Raw genomic sequence first — 16,052 nt, forward strand, 5'->3', positions numbered from 1 at the left:
AGGGGTTGCTGCAGATAACTCGCAGCAGATAACTGGGAGAACGTTTCACTGAACTCTGAGGGGTTTTGCTTTTGAGTAGACATGGAGGGGGGCTGTACTGCTAAGTCTTTCTGAAAAATGGCATTGTTTCGTTCAATTTTGAGTGAGGAAAACACTTGCTCAAACACCCCCCCATGTGGTGCCTCCCAGCTTGGTTTGAACGACTACCGCCATCGCCGCCAGACAACACAGCCATGCTGGTTGGAGCATACCTAGGGCTTGGTCCCTGCCAACTGCACAGGCACAGAGAGCACAAAAATGGCATCTCTCTCAGCGCCTTGGCAGAGGAATCTGGACGCCGTCATAGCAGCCCTGCAGAGCCTCCTTCCTGGCAGTGCTGGCGGTTAGTTTGTGCAGTGGGGCTCCCCGTGACAACATCCCTGCCTGGCCCTCTGTCCTCTCTACACTATGTCCCACCCTCCACTCCCACTGCGTGCCCCCAGAAGGGACTTTCAGCTGATGTGGTGGCTAAGAAATGTCTGGCGAGGCTCTTCATTTAGCACAGCCGAGTTGCTTTCCCCTGGTTTATTTCCCGCCTTGACCAATTTCTGGGGCATGTGCCGCTGTGGCAGAAAGCAAGGGCCATTGACTTAACGTCAAAGAACCAGCCGGCTGTAAATTGCACCGGCAAAGTCGGCGTTAACTTGTTACTAACCAAAACACAATTTTCACAGAGTCGGCCAAGTGTCGGGTCTAATAAGCATAGCAGCTCATCCCCAGTAGGCCTGGCCCCGTGAATCAGCTGCAGAGATTGAAAGTCCCTGCCTCCCTACAGCTTTTTCCAAGCCACCAGAGACTATGCCCAGGTGCAGCCTGCCACTGTTCTGCTCGTTTCAGCTCTCTTTTGGTTCTGGGAGACAAGGTGGGGAGGGAACTTATCACAGCAGGAGGAGGAAACACCCATGACTCTTCACCAGCCTGACTCATCTCTGCCTCTTGGCCTCCCTTTTTCCCGTCACCAACTTCAGCTTCTGCCTCCGATTCTGGGCTTCTCTCTGCCACTGACTCTTCCTCTCACCAAGCCCTGTTGCCTCTTCCCAGTCTTCTCCCTCTGACCATTCATTGTTATCCCATCACCATTCCCCAGGACCTGAGCCTTCTTCCCTTGGGGGTTCCCCAGTTGATGCCTCTCAGCGGTCCAGGACACTTCAACAGGGCTTGTTTCCGAGTAAAGTGTGCACTGGGGGAGCAACCTCCAAGTTACTGCCTTTCTGCTGGCACCTTGCCAGAAGTAACAGGAAGTCAAGCAAAGTATTGTCCAAAGTTCCTGCCTCTGGCTTGCCAGATTTAGGGTGCAGTCCTGTGTACCCATTTTCCTGGGAGTAAGCCCCATTGAACTTGGTGGGATTTAACTTTTGAGTAGACATTTATAGGATTGTGCTGTTAAAACACCCAGTTTTTGAGTCATTTGTGATTACTGAATTATGTCATGTATTTATTTTCAGAGAGGGGTGGGGGGCGGCACCATTTGCCAAGGGTGCAAGGAAGCCTATGTATGCCTCTGCATGTTGGCAAAGGCTGATGGGAGTTATAGTCTATTATGGCTATGGAGATTGGAGCTGATGGGAATTATAGTCCCAAACATCTGGAGGGCACCAGACTGGTAAAGTTTTCACAGCCTTCTTAAAAGGACCGTTTATACTGCCACCCACCGGGTCACACACTAACTCAGGGCCAAACCTCCTGCCACAGCACAGGCCGCAGGCTACTTAGGAATCTCAAAATGGCCTCCCTGCTCTCGTGAAGCTGCCCTCCTTCTCCAAAGAACCAGCTGAGTATTTGCTCAACTGCTTAGCATGAATCTGAGCACGGCAACTGCCCTTCACAACCCCCTGCCAGCCCCACTTTGTCAGGCCGTGTTCTCCTGTGTGCATTTGGCTTTCCCAGAAGCAGATCCCATGGACCAATCTTTCCCGTATAAAATAGTTTGCCTAGGGACCTCCACTGCCGCTGTGCCTGACACGCCATCAGGGGTGGCATTACTTACCTGTTGCTCAGGCTGACTCATGGATGCATCAGCTTCTGTTGTCTCAGAGGTCAGGGCAAAAACACTGAGAGGCCAAGAGAGGTCCCGAGAAGGAAGGCAGGGTTTTCTTCTTGCCGATTGCTGGCAATGGAAGCCCAGAGAGCAAAGGTCTCTCCTTGCTCTCACCCACAGATGGAAGGGGGTTGTGCAGCTGCTTATGAGACGCTGGAAGCTGGGTTTTGTCACACACATGTCTCACCGGTTTGCCGGTGAATCCCAGGCGGGCAGCGCCTGCTGTTTTGCTCTGTGCTCTGACCTTTGCTTGCTTGCTCCCATCACTAGATTCGTAGCAGTGGGGATATCGCCCTCCTCTCTACTGCCTTCGCCTGTCATGCTGTGACTCTGCTCTGTGCGACAGCTTCTGGCAAAGAAGCCAATTAATATAAAGATTTTCTTTTCCTGTTCCTTGGCTGTGAGTTTATTTTTATGCATAAAACGTATACACCTCTTGATTCTAAAAAACAAGAACCCCAAAACCCTCAAAGCGATTTACAAAGAGGATAAAATGTTATAAGGAATATTAACAGCAATGATTTACAACTTTCAAAAAGTTAAAATAGCAATAGACCAAAAGCAGATTAAAGCTCGCATCGACCTTCTAAACATCTGGGTAGGCCTCTCTCTCTCTCTCTCTCTCTCTCTCTCACACACACACACACACACACACACACACACTCAGCATTATTTGTCAGCAAATGGAAGAGCAGAGGGTCCCCTAATGGGCTCCTTCTTCACTTTTCAAGGAAGGAAAGATGAGCAATCCCTCCCAGGGCTGTCCATAGCTGGGGTGTCTTCTCAGAATTCCTACAAAAAGAAGGATTCCATAAGTCAGTTGCAACCCTCTCTGGCCTCGCTCTTGTTCCCACAATTTTTCCCAGCCAAGAAGTTGCAAAGCACCAGATTTGGCTTAATGGCCCTTGGAGAGAAATCCCTTGGATAGGTATCCAAGGCAGGCTCTAGCCAGAGAATGGTGGCTTAATATCCACCAATGTGCCGTGTGAGACTCCTGGGGCCAGCTGTAGAAACCCAGTGCAAACAAGTTGGAGTACATGACCAGCATTGCAGGGGGTTGGAGAAGATGACCCCTGTGTCTCTGGACTAAAGAACTGGGAGACATGCCCCAGGAATCAATGGGGGTGGAGAAAGTTAGGCTAACCATATGGGGTCCTTGAGAGTGACCACTGCTTCAAATGCCATTTCCAGCATCTATGACACTACCATATGTTTTCCAGTTAGAGGAGGGAGGGAGGGTCTGGAGAACAAATGAAATGCTTTTGGGGGAAAGTGCTGCATTATCCCCCCCCCCCCCGGGATTTTGCTCAATGGCTGAAACAGAGACTGAGGATAGTTGGGTTCCCTGCCCCTCTCCTAGAGCTGAAGGTGTGCTAGGAGCATCGTTGTTCTTGGGACACCCCTTCCCCCCTTTCTCCTCTGCTGTCTCCTGCGGTTCAGGAAGTACTGTATTTTGCTTTTTAAAAAAATGCTGGAAAACCCGTTTGATCAGAGGCGGCAGCGGGATGATGAGAACCCACCGGGAGCCATCAAAAAAGACCCTGCAGCCCAGCAGAGGGGTTGGGCTTTCTGTACCTTTGACAGGTCTGTTTTGAACGAGCGGCTGCTCCAGTTGTGCTTGATCTGAAGGCTCGGGAAAATTACCTGGATGCCATCGCAAAGCCCTGCAAAGTCCTGCTTGACGACAATCTCCTGAAAAGGACAGAAAAGATACCCTCTCCATTCCCACATCAACAGCATGAGGGAGATGGTTCTCAAAGAGGTGTGTATCAGGGGGTCTTATCCCCCTGTTCCATTTGGGTGGGAGTCCATCACCTTCCAGCCAATCCAGGTTGTGCAGTTATAGCCTAGGTTTCCATGAAATGTGAACCTCTATTCAAAGTGCTGTCCTCAGTTAGGGCACACCAGTCCCTGCATGGAATTGTTGGAGCAGATTCACTGCATACATAAATATTTCTCCAATCCCACATTGCCTACTATGGTCTTTGCCAAGATGGTGCCTGCACCAGATGGTTTGGACTACAACTCCCAGCGGCCACAGTGTGGTTGTGTGACCGTGGAGCTGCTGAAAGCTCTAGTAAAAACAAAACAAAACTGGAGAGTACCAGGCTGGCGAAGATTGGGCCACTACATCACAAACACAACACAACTCTCTTCCAATCACTGACTGACTGATACCTACTGAAAAATCCAGGACTTCCAAGGCAGCATTAGGATTTGCTTGGAGGGCTTTGAGGATCCCAATGCAGCCATCGCTCTGAATGGGGTTCCTGGCCACCTGTAGGTCACAGAACAGAAACGTGCTGGGTTTGTTTAGGGCAAAGCAGTAAGCACAGGGCTGGGCAACTGGACTCCCAACTGCCATTGGCAATGGTGCCTGCTGGGGCTGATGGGAGATGGAGTCCAATGACAGCTGGTGAGGGTCACAGACTTTCCACCCGGATTGCAGAAGAAGCAATTTCTCTTCTCTCTAGAGGTATTCCTCCATCTTTTGCATGTGGTACGGAACACTACTTCTTAGATCAGATAACATGCGGCTCTCCAAAAGCTGTGTAACTTCCATCATCCCTGACATTGCCTGCTGGGGCTTATGGGAGTTGGAATCTAACCACACCTGGAGGCCCACAGCAGCAGCGGATTTTGGGGAGGGTGATCGGTTTAGTCGCACTGGGCACAGAGCCTCAGGGGCACCACAACTATTATTTAGAATGGATCGCAAGAAGTGGGGATCACAGAATTTGGGCATCGCTGAAATTTGAGACCCCAAGGTCTGCCACTGCCCATAGTTTCACCATTACTACACAGAGGAACTTACGGTCTTCAAATAAAAACATCCTGAAGGTCCCAGGCCACAGAGAGGTTAGGCTGGCCTCAACTAGAGCCGGGGCTTTTTTGGCTGTGGCTCCAATCTGGTGGAACACTCTGTCACAAGAGACTAGGGCCCTGCGGGACTTGACATCTTTCCGCAGGGCCTGCAAGACGGAGCTGTTCTGCCAGGCCTTTGGTCGGGGTTCAGTCTGACTCCCTCTCCCCTTTCATAAGAATCTGCATGGAAGTGGCCTCCCAATTTTTCTCACAGGCCCATATAAGTTCAGCACAAACAGTTGGGCCTGGTGAGCATTTAAGGTCCCCAACCCTAATCTGCGGGTTGCCATCTGATTGGATTTTATTCTGATCCTGATCTGATTTGAGGATGTATTTGAATTGATTGTCTGATTTTATGTTAATGTGTTATACATTTGATGTTAGCCGCTCTGAGCCCGGCTTCGGCTGGGGAGGGCGGGATATAAATAAAAGTTGTTGTTGTTGTTGTTATAGAATCAGACACTCTCTAAAAAGCAACTTACGCTGAAGATCTTCAGGGTTTTGTTTTCTTTCAGGCCCAAAGCTAGGCAGAGGGCTCCTTCCAGAGAAATGCGATTGTTCCTGAGGAGAAGAAGAAGGGGAAACCATCTCAAGCGTCTCATTTCCCTTTCCCTTCTCTTATCTCTCTCTGTGATCTCCCCAGGATGCCAAGCAGAAGCTGGGTGCTGAACACGCTTACCCAACGTTCAGCTCTTCCAGAACGTTGTTGACTTTCAGGGCCTCACCCAGGGCAGTCGCTCCACCGTTGCCAAAGCCGTTGTACGAAAGGTCCAGCACCCGAAGGAAGATGTTGGCCTGAGGAGGGAAGGAGGGAGGCAGCCTTAGCAAAGCTCTGAGTGGGGAAACCCTCTGGGGCTCTGGGTTCAACATTTTTGAGGGTTTTCCACAGGTATCTGGGTGGTCACTGTGAGAACAGGACTGGATGGGCTAGTTCAGGAGGCTTCTTCTGATGTCCTACCTGCTCAGACACCCTAGGATTAAACAGATCTGAAATATCTAAAAGACCACCTTCTTCCTTCCAGACCCTCTTGTGTACTAAGCTTCACAGCCCAGGAGAGGGCATGCTCCTATGCAGTGGAATTCCCTCCCCACGGAAGTGCATCTGGCATTTTCACTGTACAGCTTTAATTAGATGACATCTGAGATGCACGTTTTTAGGGCCCACTCTGCTTGACTGCAAATTGTTAAAACTAGTGTATAATGATATAGCCCATCCTAAGACCTTAAGGTGAAGGGTGCGTAAGAAATCCAGCAAATAAAATAAAATAAAAATTATTACATTGGAGGGAGGTGGATCTCAGGGCATCCTGCCACTCGCTGAGCAAGTTGCCACCCCTGATCACTCTATTTTGATCCAGAAAGGAAGAATAGTTTTGCTTAAGTCTCCTCTTTCACCTCTTCCAACCTTTTTGAAACATAATGTGGCAATGTGCTAAGGCCCTCCCCACTCCTGATTTCTTTACGCCAGGGGCCAATTGGGGTTGCCTTGCTGTGTTCGCAACAGAGACGCATAAGCAAACTTTCCTAAGCTTTTAATAAGGAAATGGGAATGCTGTAATCTGGGAGGATTTGGAACAGCGAGAACCAAAGCATCCCTTTGAACATGACACAAGGCGTTTTCATGCACTGGCGAGAATATATTTTCAGTGGCAAGTAGCATGGAAAGCTGACCTGTACTGAATCAGGCTCAGTATTGTCAACACTGACTGACAGCAGCTCTCCAGGGTTTCAGGCAGGAGGACATTCCTGGCTCTACTTGGAGATGCTACTGTGGAATGAAGCAGAGAACTTCTGCAAGCAAAGCAGGGGCTTCTACTCGAACTACAAACTTCAGACCACTGGTCCAGCTAGGTCAGTATTGTCCACAGCTCTCAAAGATTTCAGGAAGTAGCCTTCTTGCCTGGATATGCTGGGGATTTAACCTGAGACCTTCTAAATGCAGAACAGATGCTTAAGCCATGACATTACAACTGTAGCCTAATTGTAATTAGGCAGTTCTCCTACCCCTAAGCCTTTGGCAATAGCAACTGCTCCTTTGCCCCGGAAGTGGTTCCAGCTGAGATCAAGCTCCTTCAGGCCGACGTTTTCTGCAATCGCTGCTCCAAGAACCCCGCCTGGTTAAATGCAGAACACAAGAAATGGGCCAAAAAGCACAAGCCTTAGATAAGAGGAACTGCAACATCCAGACGCCCCCTCCAATATTTGCCAACATGCCCCCTGACTTAGGGAGCTGGAAATCTCACAATCGGAGATCAGCATGACCCAATATCCCCCACGCTACTGATCTCTCTCGCCATGGAGCAGAAAAAGGGGAGGGATGAGACAAGTAGATCACAAGCAAGGAAGCAGGAAGCAGGTATGTATGAAGCAAAAAACCTCAAAGAATCGTAGAATTGCAGAGTTGGAAGGAACCCAAAGAGATATCCAGTCCAACCCCCTGCAATGCAGGAATTCATGGACTTCAGATTTCTGCACCTTGGGGAAAAGAAAACAGCTTACATGACTCTCCAACCGGAAGGAACACCAACTTGGATGGCCATCTGTCATGGATGCTTTAGCTGTGATTCCTGCATTCCATGGGATTGGACTAGATTGGACTAGAGGACCCTTGGGGTACCTTCCAACTCTACAATTCTATTATTCTCTGTTTTAAAAGCTGTAGTCCACTGGGAAGATCTCCTGTACTAGTCCTGTTGAAATGAGCTGGTGCTCCACCCCCCAAAAAAAAACACAACCCAAAAAAACCCCAAAGGCTTGCAGATGAGACTTTCCTGGTGGATTGGTGTCTGTGTTAATTTGGATGGGTAGGTAGGACTGCTCTTCCACCCTGGCTCTTCCAGCTGCAGTCAGGTGGCAGGGGGTGCTCTCATTCTCCACTCAGACGGATGGAAACTACTGTTTGGGGATTCTGCTGCGAAGTTAAAACATACCAATTTTCTTGGGCCTTTGGAGGTATTTGGAGGAAATTGGTGCAAGCTCAAGGCTCTCAAAATGTTATCTATATAATTTTTATTAAATTTCCTGTTTTACAATTTCAAATAAACATTTTACATACTTAAAATATCAACAACTTCTTCTCTTTCCGTGTTCATTTCGCGTATCTTGTATCCCTGCATATTTTACAAAAATTATACCAATTGGTTTTCCATTATTACATCCATCAAAGAAAATTTACACTGTTGGATTTATCTTAATGCTGCCAGTGTTTTCAGCTGTACACAGTTATTTTCCATATACTCAATAAACTCGAGGCCCTCAAAGTTTTTAATACTGCATTGATGTTGTTTGTACCTTTCATGGATGAAAATCATTTTTATTATTGTCTGTATGTTTTCCTTTTTCCCTTATGTGTTGCGTGTGGTTTATAAATTTGCAAGCCTGTGGGTAGGTGTCTTATCCGGGAAGTCTTTTTGGCTGTGGAGTGGGGTACAAATGCTCTAAATAAATAAACAATATTAATAATACATAAATTTTAAAACCTCTTTGAGTCCTACCTTTATTCCTTTTTCTCTCTGTCTCTCTCTCTCCACTCAGCCTAGACTGTTGCTATTTCCTGTGCTCTCTCTCTCTCAATCTCTCTCTCTCTCTGTCCCCTCCTGTTTTCCATCAACTCCCTGTGACCTCATCAAAAGGTAAATGGGAAGGGAGAGAGACCTGATCAGCCACAGAAGGTGGTTTTCTTCAGTTAGGGAGGCGAAGGACAGAATGCCAAGCAGCAGCAGGGAAGGAGCTGAAGACAAGGGTAATGCAGCTGTAAGAACAGCAAAAGGGGACTGAGAAGTAGGAGGCAGCGACTACTATAGCACAAGAAATCAAGAATGGTGCAGAAATTTAAATAGCAGAAGAGGAGCTGGTACAGAGAATGAGGGAGAGGAGGGAACAATCATGGCTGTTGCACCCTGGAAAATAATATTGACAATTGTTAGCACACATTTGCAAATAACTTAAAAAACCCAGATCAAGTGATATTTCCATCTGGAATTCCCTTTGCTAGCAAAAATACGCAGGTGAGTTCTCAGATGTAAATAGAGCACAGCTCCTTGATCAAATATTAATTGTCCCTGAAGCAGACTTTGCTAGCCTGGTGCCCTCAAAATACTTTGGACTACAACTCCCATCAGCCACAGCATCCTATGGCTGTACTGACTGGGCCTGACAGGAGGGTTTTTTGGAGGGGATACAAAGCATCAGGAGGATGCCAGGTTGGTAGGAGATCTCCTATTCCCCTCCCAGATCTGCAATTCCCAGAGTGGTTTAACTGTCAATCCCTCTTCCCACGGAACTCTGGGGATTGTAGCTCTGGAAAAGGAATAGAGGTTTCCTGCCCAGAGATGGGAGCTTCATCTACCAGAGATGAATGGCAGATGAAGTTGATGGACTATGCCAAAATGGCTAAAATGACCGGAAGAATCAGAAATCAGGAAAACCAAAATATTAATAAAGAATGGGAAAAACTTATAACTTATGTTAAAGACCATTGTAAACAGTTAGTGGGATTGAATATCACTTGTAATTTAATGATGAATTTTGGATATAATGGAGATACAAAAGATTTGGATCACCATAAAAGATGCAGGAGGAAACGATTAATAATGGGACCCACAAAGGGGAAGATGGAAATCCAGGAGATGCCTTGGAATCTTTTTGTTATGATTTATGTTTGATATATGATTGTAAAATTTTAATCTGAAAAACCAAATCAATATTTATTTATTTTTAAAAAGGAATAGAGGTTTCCTAACTGCTCTCAGAACCTTTAACAAACTATATCTCCCAGGATTTTGCGGGGGAAGCCATGGCTGTTTAAAGTGGTATGATACAGCTTCCAATGTACTGTTTGGTGCAGATGGAGTCACACCCATAGCCCTGCCCACTCTTACCCCAAGCTCCACCCACCACTGGCACGTGGCCTATAAGTGAATGTGTCCCTTGGATTGAAAAAGTTTCCCCACTCCATACCTTCTTTCTTAAAGGGGAAGTTCAGAACAACTAAGTTTTCATCGACCTCGGGCCCTCCAGCTCTTTTGAGAGACTTAGGACTTACAGCAGCCTCAACAGGCAGAGCCATTACTGTTTGCAGTGGCTGATGGGTGTTGTAGTCCAAAACACCTGGAGAGCACAAAGTTGGCAAAGGCCGTTCTCTGCCTTTCTTTGCAAGGGAAGCTGCTTTACCTGCCAGCTCTTCAAGCATGTTATGACTCAGATCGAGGGACTCCAGTTTGTTGTTGATCACAAAAGCATCTGCTAGGTATTTGGCCGCACGCTCATCTAATTCATTTCCAGAGAGCTTCAGGGTTAGTAGTGTCCTATTCTCCCCAAGCATGGAGGACAAAGCCTTCGCCCCTTTCACTCCAATCCTGTTCTCTGACAAATCAACATCTGAGAGGGAAGAACAAGACAGACTTTTAGCCCCGACTCCCACAAAATAAAACCCGTCTCTCATTTCAGACCCATTCCCCTTCCACCTTTCCAGGGCCTTCAGTTGGACCCTTGAACAATCTCAGATCGGAGGAGGTCAAGAAGTGGTCACCTCTGAAAAACTGAACATGTTGACAGCTCCTCAAAGGAGAAAATCACCTCCCCTAACCCCACTTTGCCATAAAAATATCAATTATACATTGGACTCTGGAAAACAAACAAAAAAAGGAATAACCACACTCAGGATACAGAACATAAACTCTGAGAGGATGGGTTTCTTAGGGCTGTTCCACTGTATTATTAGGTCTCACTGAGGGCTAGGCACTTGTATTTGTATTTATTCGTTACATTTATTTCTGCCTCGTCTTCAAGCAGCTCATGAGGGTGTGTTTGGTTTTATCTTCAAAACAACCATGCGAGGTACGGAAGACTGAGAGACAGAGACTGGCTCAGGGAGACCTACAGAGCTTTGACTAACGGGGGATTCAAATCCTAGATTCCCAGGTCCTAGTCTTGACATTATAACCACTCTTACCTGTCTTCACCAATTTGTGCCCTCCAGATGTTTGGGATCGCAAATCCCATCCACCCTAGCCAGCATGCCTATATGATGGGTGTGTGGCTGTTCTGGCTGGGGCTAATGGGAATTGTAGTCCAAAACATCTGGAGGATGCTAGGTCAGCAAACACCATGCTATACCATAAAAAAACCTTCGCAGCAAAAGCAGCCCGGGCCTTTCTGTCACAAGGTCTCTATTTTGCCACGTCCTTGCTACAAAGACCTTCTCGAAACCTCAAAATTAAGGGACACACCTGAAATGTAACAATTTTCTTTCAACATCTCGGCCACGGCTGCGGCTCCCTCTCCGTCCAGCCAGTTGTCACTCAGGTTTAACTTCACAATGGATGTGTTGTTCGCCAAGGAAGGAGCTAGAGCTTTGGCTCCCTGGGATACAGAAGAGAAAAGTGAAGAAATACGTGGATTGTCTATGCTGGATCAGGGCAAAGTCCCATTGGGTCCAACGCTCTTACACATGGCTGTGGTCATAAGAACATAGGAGGAGCCAATGGCCCATCTAGTCCAGCTTTCTGTCCTCACAGTTGCCACCCTGATGCCACCCAGGACCTGAGCACAAGAGCACCCTCCCCTCCTGTGGGTATTCAAGCATTACTGCCTTTGACAATCAAGGCTAGCGCTCACTTGGGCTGATGGGACTTGTAGTCCAAAACGGCCCGGCTTACTGGGGCAGATGGGAATTGATACCTTAGGTCCAAGGCCGTAGTGCTTCAAGGTCAGTTCAGAATCTTTCATGTGTCGTAAAAAATACGAGATGGGAACGACGCCATGCATTCGGCAGGTGTTGAGATATTTGGCTTTTCCTGTTAGATCATGGGATGTCTTAGAATCTAATGTCGGGAGGGAGAAAAAAGAGTCAGCGTAGGGAGGGATAACTCTGCAAAGCAAGAAAGCTATTTAGACGTAAGGCAAGCCATTAAAGCATCTGCAGTTAATGGACAGTCCACCCAAGGGCATTGTGACCTTCAGAATCACAAAAGATGTACAGTGATACCTCGGGTTACATACGCTTCAGGTTACATATGCTTCAGGTTACAGACTCCGCTAACCCAGAAATAGTACCTAGGGTTAAGAACTTTGCTTCAGGATGAGAACAGAAATCGTGCAGCAGCGGCAGCGGGAGGTCCCATTAGCTAAAGTGGTCTTCAGGTTAAGAACAGACCTCCAGAACGAATTAAGTCCTTAACTCGAGGTACCACTGTACTGCATGTCACAAGGCGAGAAATACCGTATTTTTTGCTCTATAAGACTCACTTTTTCCCTCCTAAAAAGTAAGGGGAAATGTGTGTGCGTCTTATGGAGCGAATGCAGGCTGCGCAGCTATCCCAGAAACCAGAACATCAAGAGGGATTGCTGCTTTCGCTGTGCAGTGATCCCTCTTGCTGTTCTGGCTTCTGGGATTCGGATTTTTTTTCTTCTTGTTTTCCTCCTCCAAAAACTAGTTGCGTCTTATGGTCTGGTGCGTCTTATAGAGCGAAAAATATGGTAGTTGTTGTCAGGGTTTCAGGGAGAGAAGAGCAGATGGGGGAGGAGACAGAGAGCGAGGGGGAAGAATCCCAGAGAGATGAGGAGGAGGATGACGATGACCAAAGGTCGTCCATGAGTCTGTCCAGTGAGTCAGAGGACTCCCAAAAGGGGGCCCCCATGGTCAGACCAAGGGGAGGCCAAGGGGGAAGCAGTCAGGAGCAGGGGAGCGAAGGGAGAAGCCCCAGTGGGAGTTGGACACCGGAGCCGGCTTCTCAGCCGGAACGGAGTGAAGGGGGTGGAGTTACCAGTGTGTCAGAGGGAGCAGAGCAAGAAGGAGACAGGGGGAGGAGATCGGAGCAGGACGCTCTGCCAGAAGGGGCGGAGAGTAGCACTGGGAGCAGTGTAGCGGTCGAGAGAAAGGTCAGAAGCAACGTACGCGCGCCAAGTTCAAATGTGGAGGCGCGCGGAAGTGAGGAGAGCCCTGGGGAGGAGCCCGGCCCCAAAGCAAGAAGGAGGGGGGCAGAGGCGTCAGAGGATTCAGCCTCGGGCGAGTCCCGGCGGGGGGGAACCCAGGGGGGCAGAAAGACCCTGCGGAAAAGGAAGGAGAGGAAGAGGTGGTCCAGCACAAGCCTCTTAAACTGGTGTAGGGGCGGTACGGATTCAGAGGGGACTTCAGCGATCTAATGTTACAGACGTGGAGCCACGGAGATGGAATGTAAAAGGAGCGATGATCTTCAATAAAGACTTTTGTAAATAAACTGGATTGGACTTGGGTCTCTTGTGAGCTGGGACCAACGGGTGGCTCTGACAGTTGTTTCTCCCTCTCTCATAATTCTAGGAATAGTGAGTACCCAATGAAGCCCAGCCAAAGGCAGCTGCAGTCCAAGCACATCTGGAAGGCCGCAGAACAGCCATCACCCCTTCCTCTAAGCCATACCTTCTATTTCAAGGTCTGTGTCCCAGTCTTCATCCCTTTCCTCCTCCTCCTCCTCCTCCTCCTCCTCTTCAGAATCGTTCCCAGCATTCTCTGGGTAACAGGGACCACTTTCCTCATGTACAGTCTGGGGCTTGTCAGCGGGCCTTAAAAAAGTCTGAGGAAAGACATACGCATAGGATTTTACTCCAAGCAAATAGTCATGTCAAAATTCATCTACTCAAACCCTGGGAACTAAGGAGAAAGTCGATTTGAAAACAATGATAGCGAACAGCCAGAGTGCTGTGTGATGAACTAGAACAATCATAGGAGGACATTGTTTCTGTTCAGGCGTAGTGAGAACGTGTTTTGGACTACAATTCCCATCAGCCCCAACATCATATGGCCATGTTGGCCCCAAACATCTGGATGGCTGCCAGACCCTCCAAGTGTTGCTATTTTCAGGGACATCCCTGATTTAGAGAAGCCATCCCAGTTTCTGATTTGAACATGGAATGTCCCATTCTCCTTAGGATGTCCCTATTTTCATTAGACAAATGTTGGAGGGTATGGAGTTATCGGACCCCCGAGCCATCTAAATGCAATCCTGCACACAGACGTTTTCAAAAAATGTTTTTGTTTTTTTTAAAAAAATATTTTTTATTAGTTTTACATATAATCACAATACGTAACATTGTATCCTCTTAATAAATCTATTGGCTCAGCTGTTTAGTTGTTTAGGCAAAAATGTTTAATGTTTTATTCTGTTTTTATATATGTTGGAGGGGACGTGAGTGGCGCTGTGGGTTAAACCACAGAGCCTAGGACTTGCTGATCAGAAGCTCAGCAGTTCGAATCCCCGCAACAGGGTGAGCTCCCGTTGCTCGATCCCTGCTCCTGCCAACCTAGCAATTTGAAAGCACGTCAAAGTGCAAGTAGATAAATAGGTACCGCTCCGGCGGGAAGGTAAACAGCATTTCCGTGCGCTGCTCTGGTTCGCCAGAAGCGGCTTAGTCATGTTGGCCACATGACCCGGAAGCTGAACGCCGGCTCCCTCGGCCAATAAAGCAAGATGAGTGCCGCAACCTCAGAGTCGGCCACGATTGGACCTAATGGTCAGGGGTTCCTTTACTTTTATATGTGTTGGAAGCTACCTAGAGTTGCTGGGGCAACCCAGTAAGATGTGTGGAGTATAAACGGTAAAATTATCATTATGGAATTGGGATGTCCCCTTTTTCATCGAAGAAACATTGCAGAGTATGAGTTGCTGACTTCAACTCCTATCAGCCCCAGCCAGCACTGCCAATGGCCAAGGATGATGGGAGTTGTAGTGCAGCAACATCCAAAAAGGCACCTGCTTTGCTAACCAGATGTGGCTGGATTTATTGATTGAATCTTTTAAAATCTCACCTAGTCCAACACTCTAACCATGGCATTCATAGCCCACCTTTTTCTCCAAGGAGCTAAATTAATCTTCACAACAACCCTGTGAGGTAGGCTAAACTGGCAGTGAGTGACTGGCCCAAGGTCACCCAGTGAGCTTCACTGTGGGGGTATGAGCCTTGGCCTTCTGGGTTCTAGTCAAACACTCTAACCCAGGCATCCCCAAACTCAGCCTGGGCAGCTATTTTGGGACTACAACTCCCATCATCCCTGACCACTGGTCCTGTCAGCTAGGGGTGGTGGGAGTTGTAGTCCCAAAACAGCTGAAGGGCCGAGTTAGGGGATGCCTGCTCTAACCACTATACCGCACTGCCTCATCCTTGATCGTTGCCCATGCTGGCAGCTGTGCATGATGGGAGTTGTAGTCCAATCGCATCTATAGGAATACTACAAGTGGTGTCCTTTTGCCTGTGGGTTTTTCCTAGCTGCTTATTTTTAGCGGCCCCATTGAGAGAAAGGCGCTGCATAAACTTCCCAGACCCCAGCCTTTCCCTCTAGAACTACAATTCCCAGAAACCCCCACGGTCTACGTCACACGCTAGTCCCCCGCCCACCAGCCTGCAGGCCTCCGCTTCTCCTTAAGACCGCGGCCTTCTTCCTCGGTTCTTTTTTCCTCACCGCTGAGCCGCCGGAGCCCAGACGAGCGGGAGCAGGAGTACCACGACTGGGAAGGCGATCCCCGACGTCGGTCTCCTGCTCGGGCACCGGCGACAGCGGCAGCTTCGGCATCGGCGCGGCTCGGGCCTGGTCTACCCGCCGGTTGCCGTGGCAACGCGTCGCGCCAGGGAGGGGCGGGCACAGCCAGGCATCGCGGAAGCCGATTGGACGGAAGAGGTGATGAGGCGAGCCTATCAAGTATTTGTGGGCGACGAAGAATCGCTTCCGAGCTTCGCCCTGTCAAGCGGGCTTGGAAACTTTGTCCTGAGCTGCTTCGGGGGGTCGCGAGTTCGAATCCCCCTCGGAAACCCCGAGGCTTATTTCGAATTAAAATTGTAATCTGTTCGGAAGCGGAGTTCGGGGTTGGTTTGCAGGGTTACAAAGCAATTTTGTTTTATTATTACTTTATTTATTTTTTATTAATTTTATTTATTGAATTTATATACCGCCCTATACCCTGGGGGTCTCAGTGCGGTTCACAGAATAAAATCAAGATATAAAACCACAAAATGCCTAATAAACATAAAAACAACAACCCAATAGCCCACCCCCATGTATAATATTACTGTGAAGATGTTTGCAATAAAGGGAAATAAATCTTCTCATTACATTTCATGTGCCAGGATGCCCCTGCCC

The 16,052-nt window shown here is 48.1% G+C and overlaps 1 protein-coding gene across 1 annotated transcript; it reads right to left on the minus strand.

Annotated features, from left to right (window-relative positions):
- Positions 1-2,687: 2,687 nt before the first annotated feature.
- On the minus strand, positions 2,688-15,583 carry LRRC74B (leucine rich repeat containing 74B). The gene is given in 12 exon segments (XM_081892441.1): positions 2,688-2,869; positions 3,653-3,769; positions 4,260-4,355; positions 5,425-5,503; positions 5,622-5,737; positions 6,947-7,056; positions 10,115-10,321; positions 11,173-11,305; positions 11,624-11,766; positions 13,341-13,494; positions 15,378-15,535; positions 15,538-15,583. Coding segments are annotated over 12 exon segments (1,353 nt in total). The 5' UTR covers positions 15,569-15,583; the 3' UTR covers positions 2,688-2,860.
- Between the last annotated feature and the right edge of the window lie 469 nt (positions 15,584-16,052).

This window comes from Podarcis melisellensis, assembly GCF_964234715.1.
Source record: "Podarcis melisellensis genome assembly, chromosome: 16".
NCBI classification, from domain to species: domain Eukaryota; kingdom Metazoa; phylum Chordata; class Lepidosauria; order Squamata; family Lacertidae; genus Podarcis; species Podarcis melisellensis.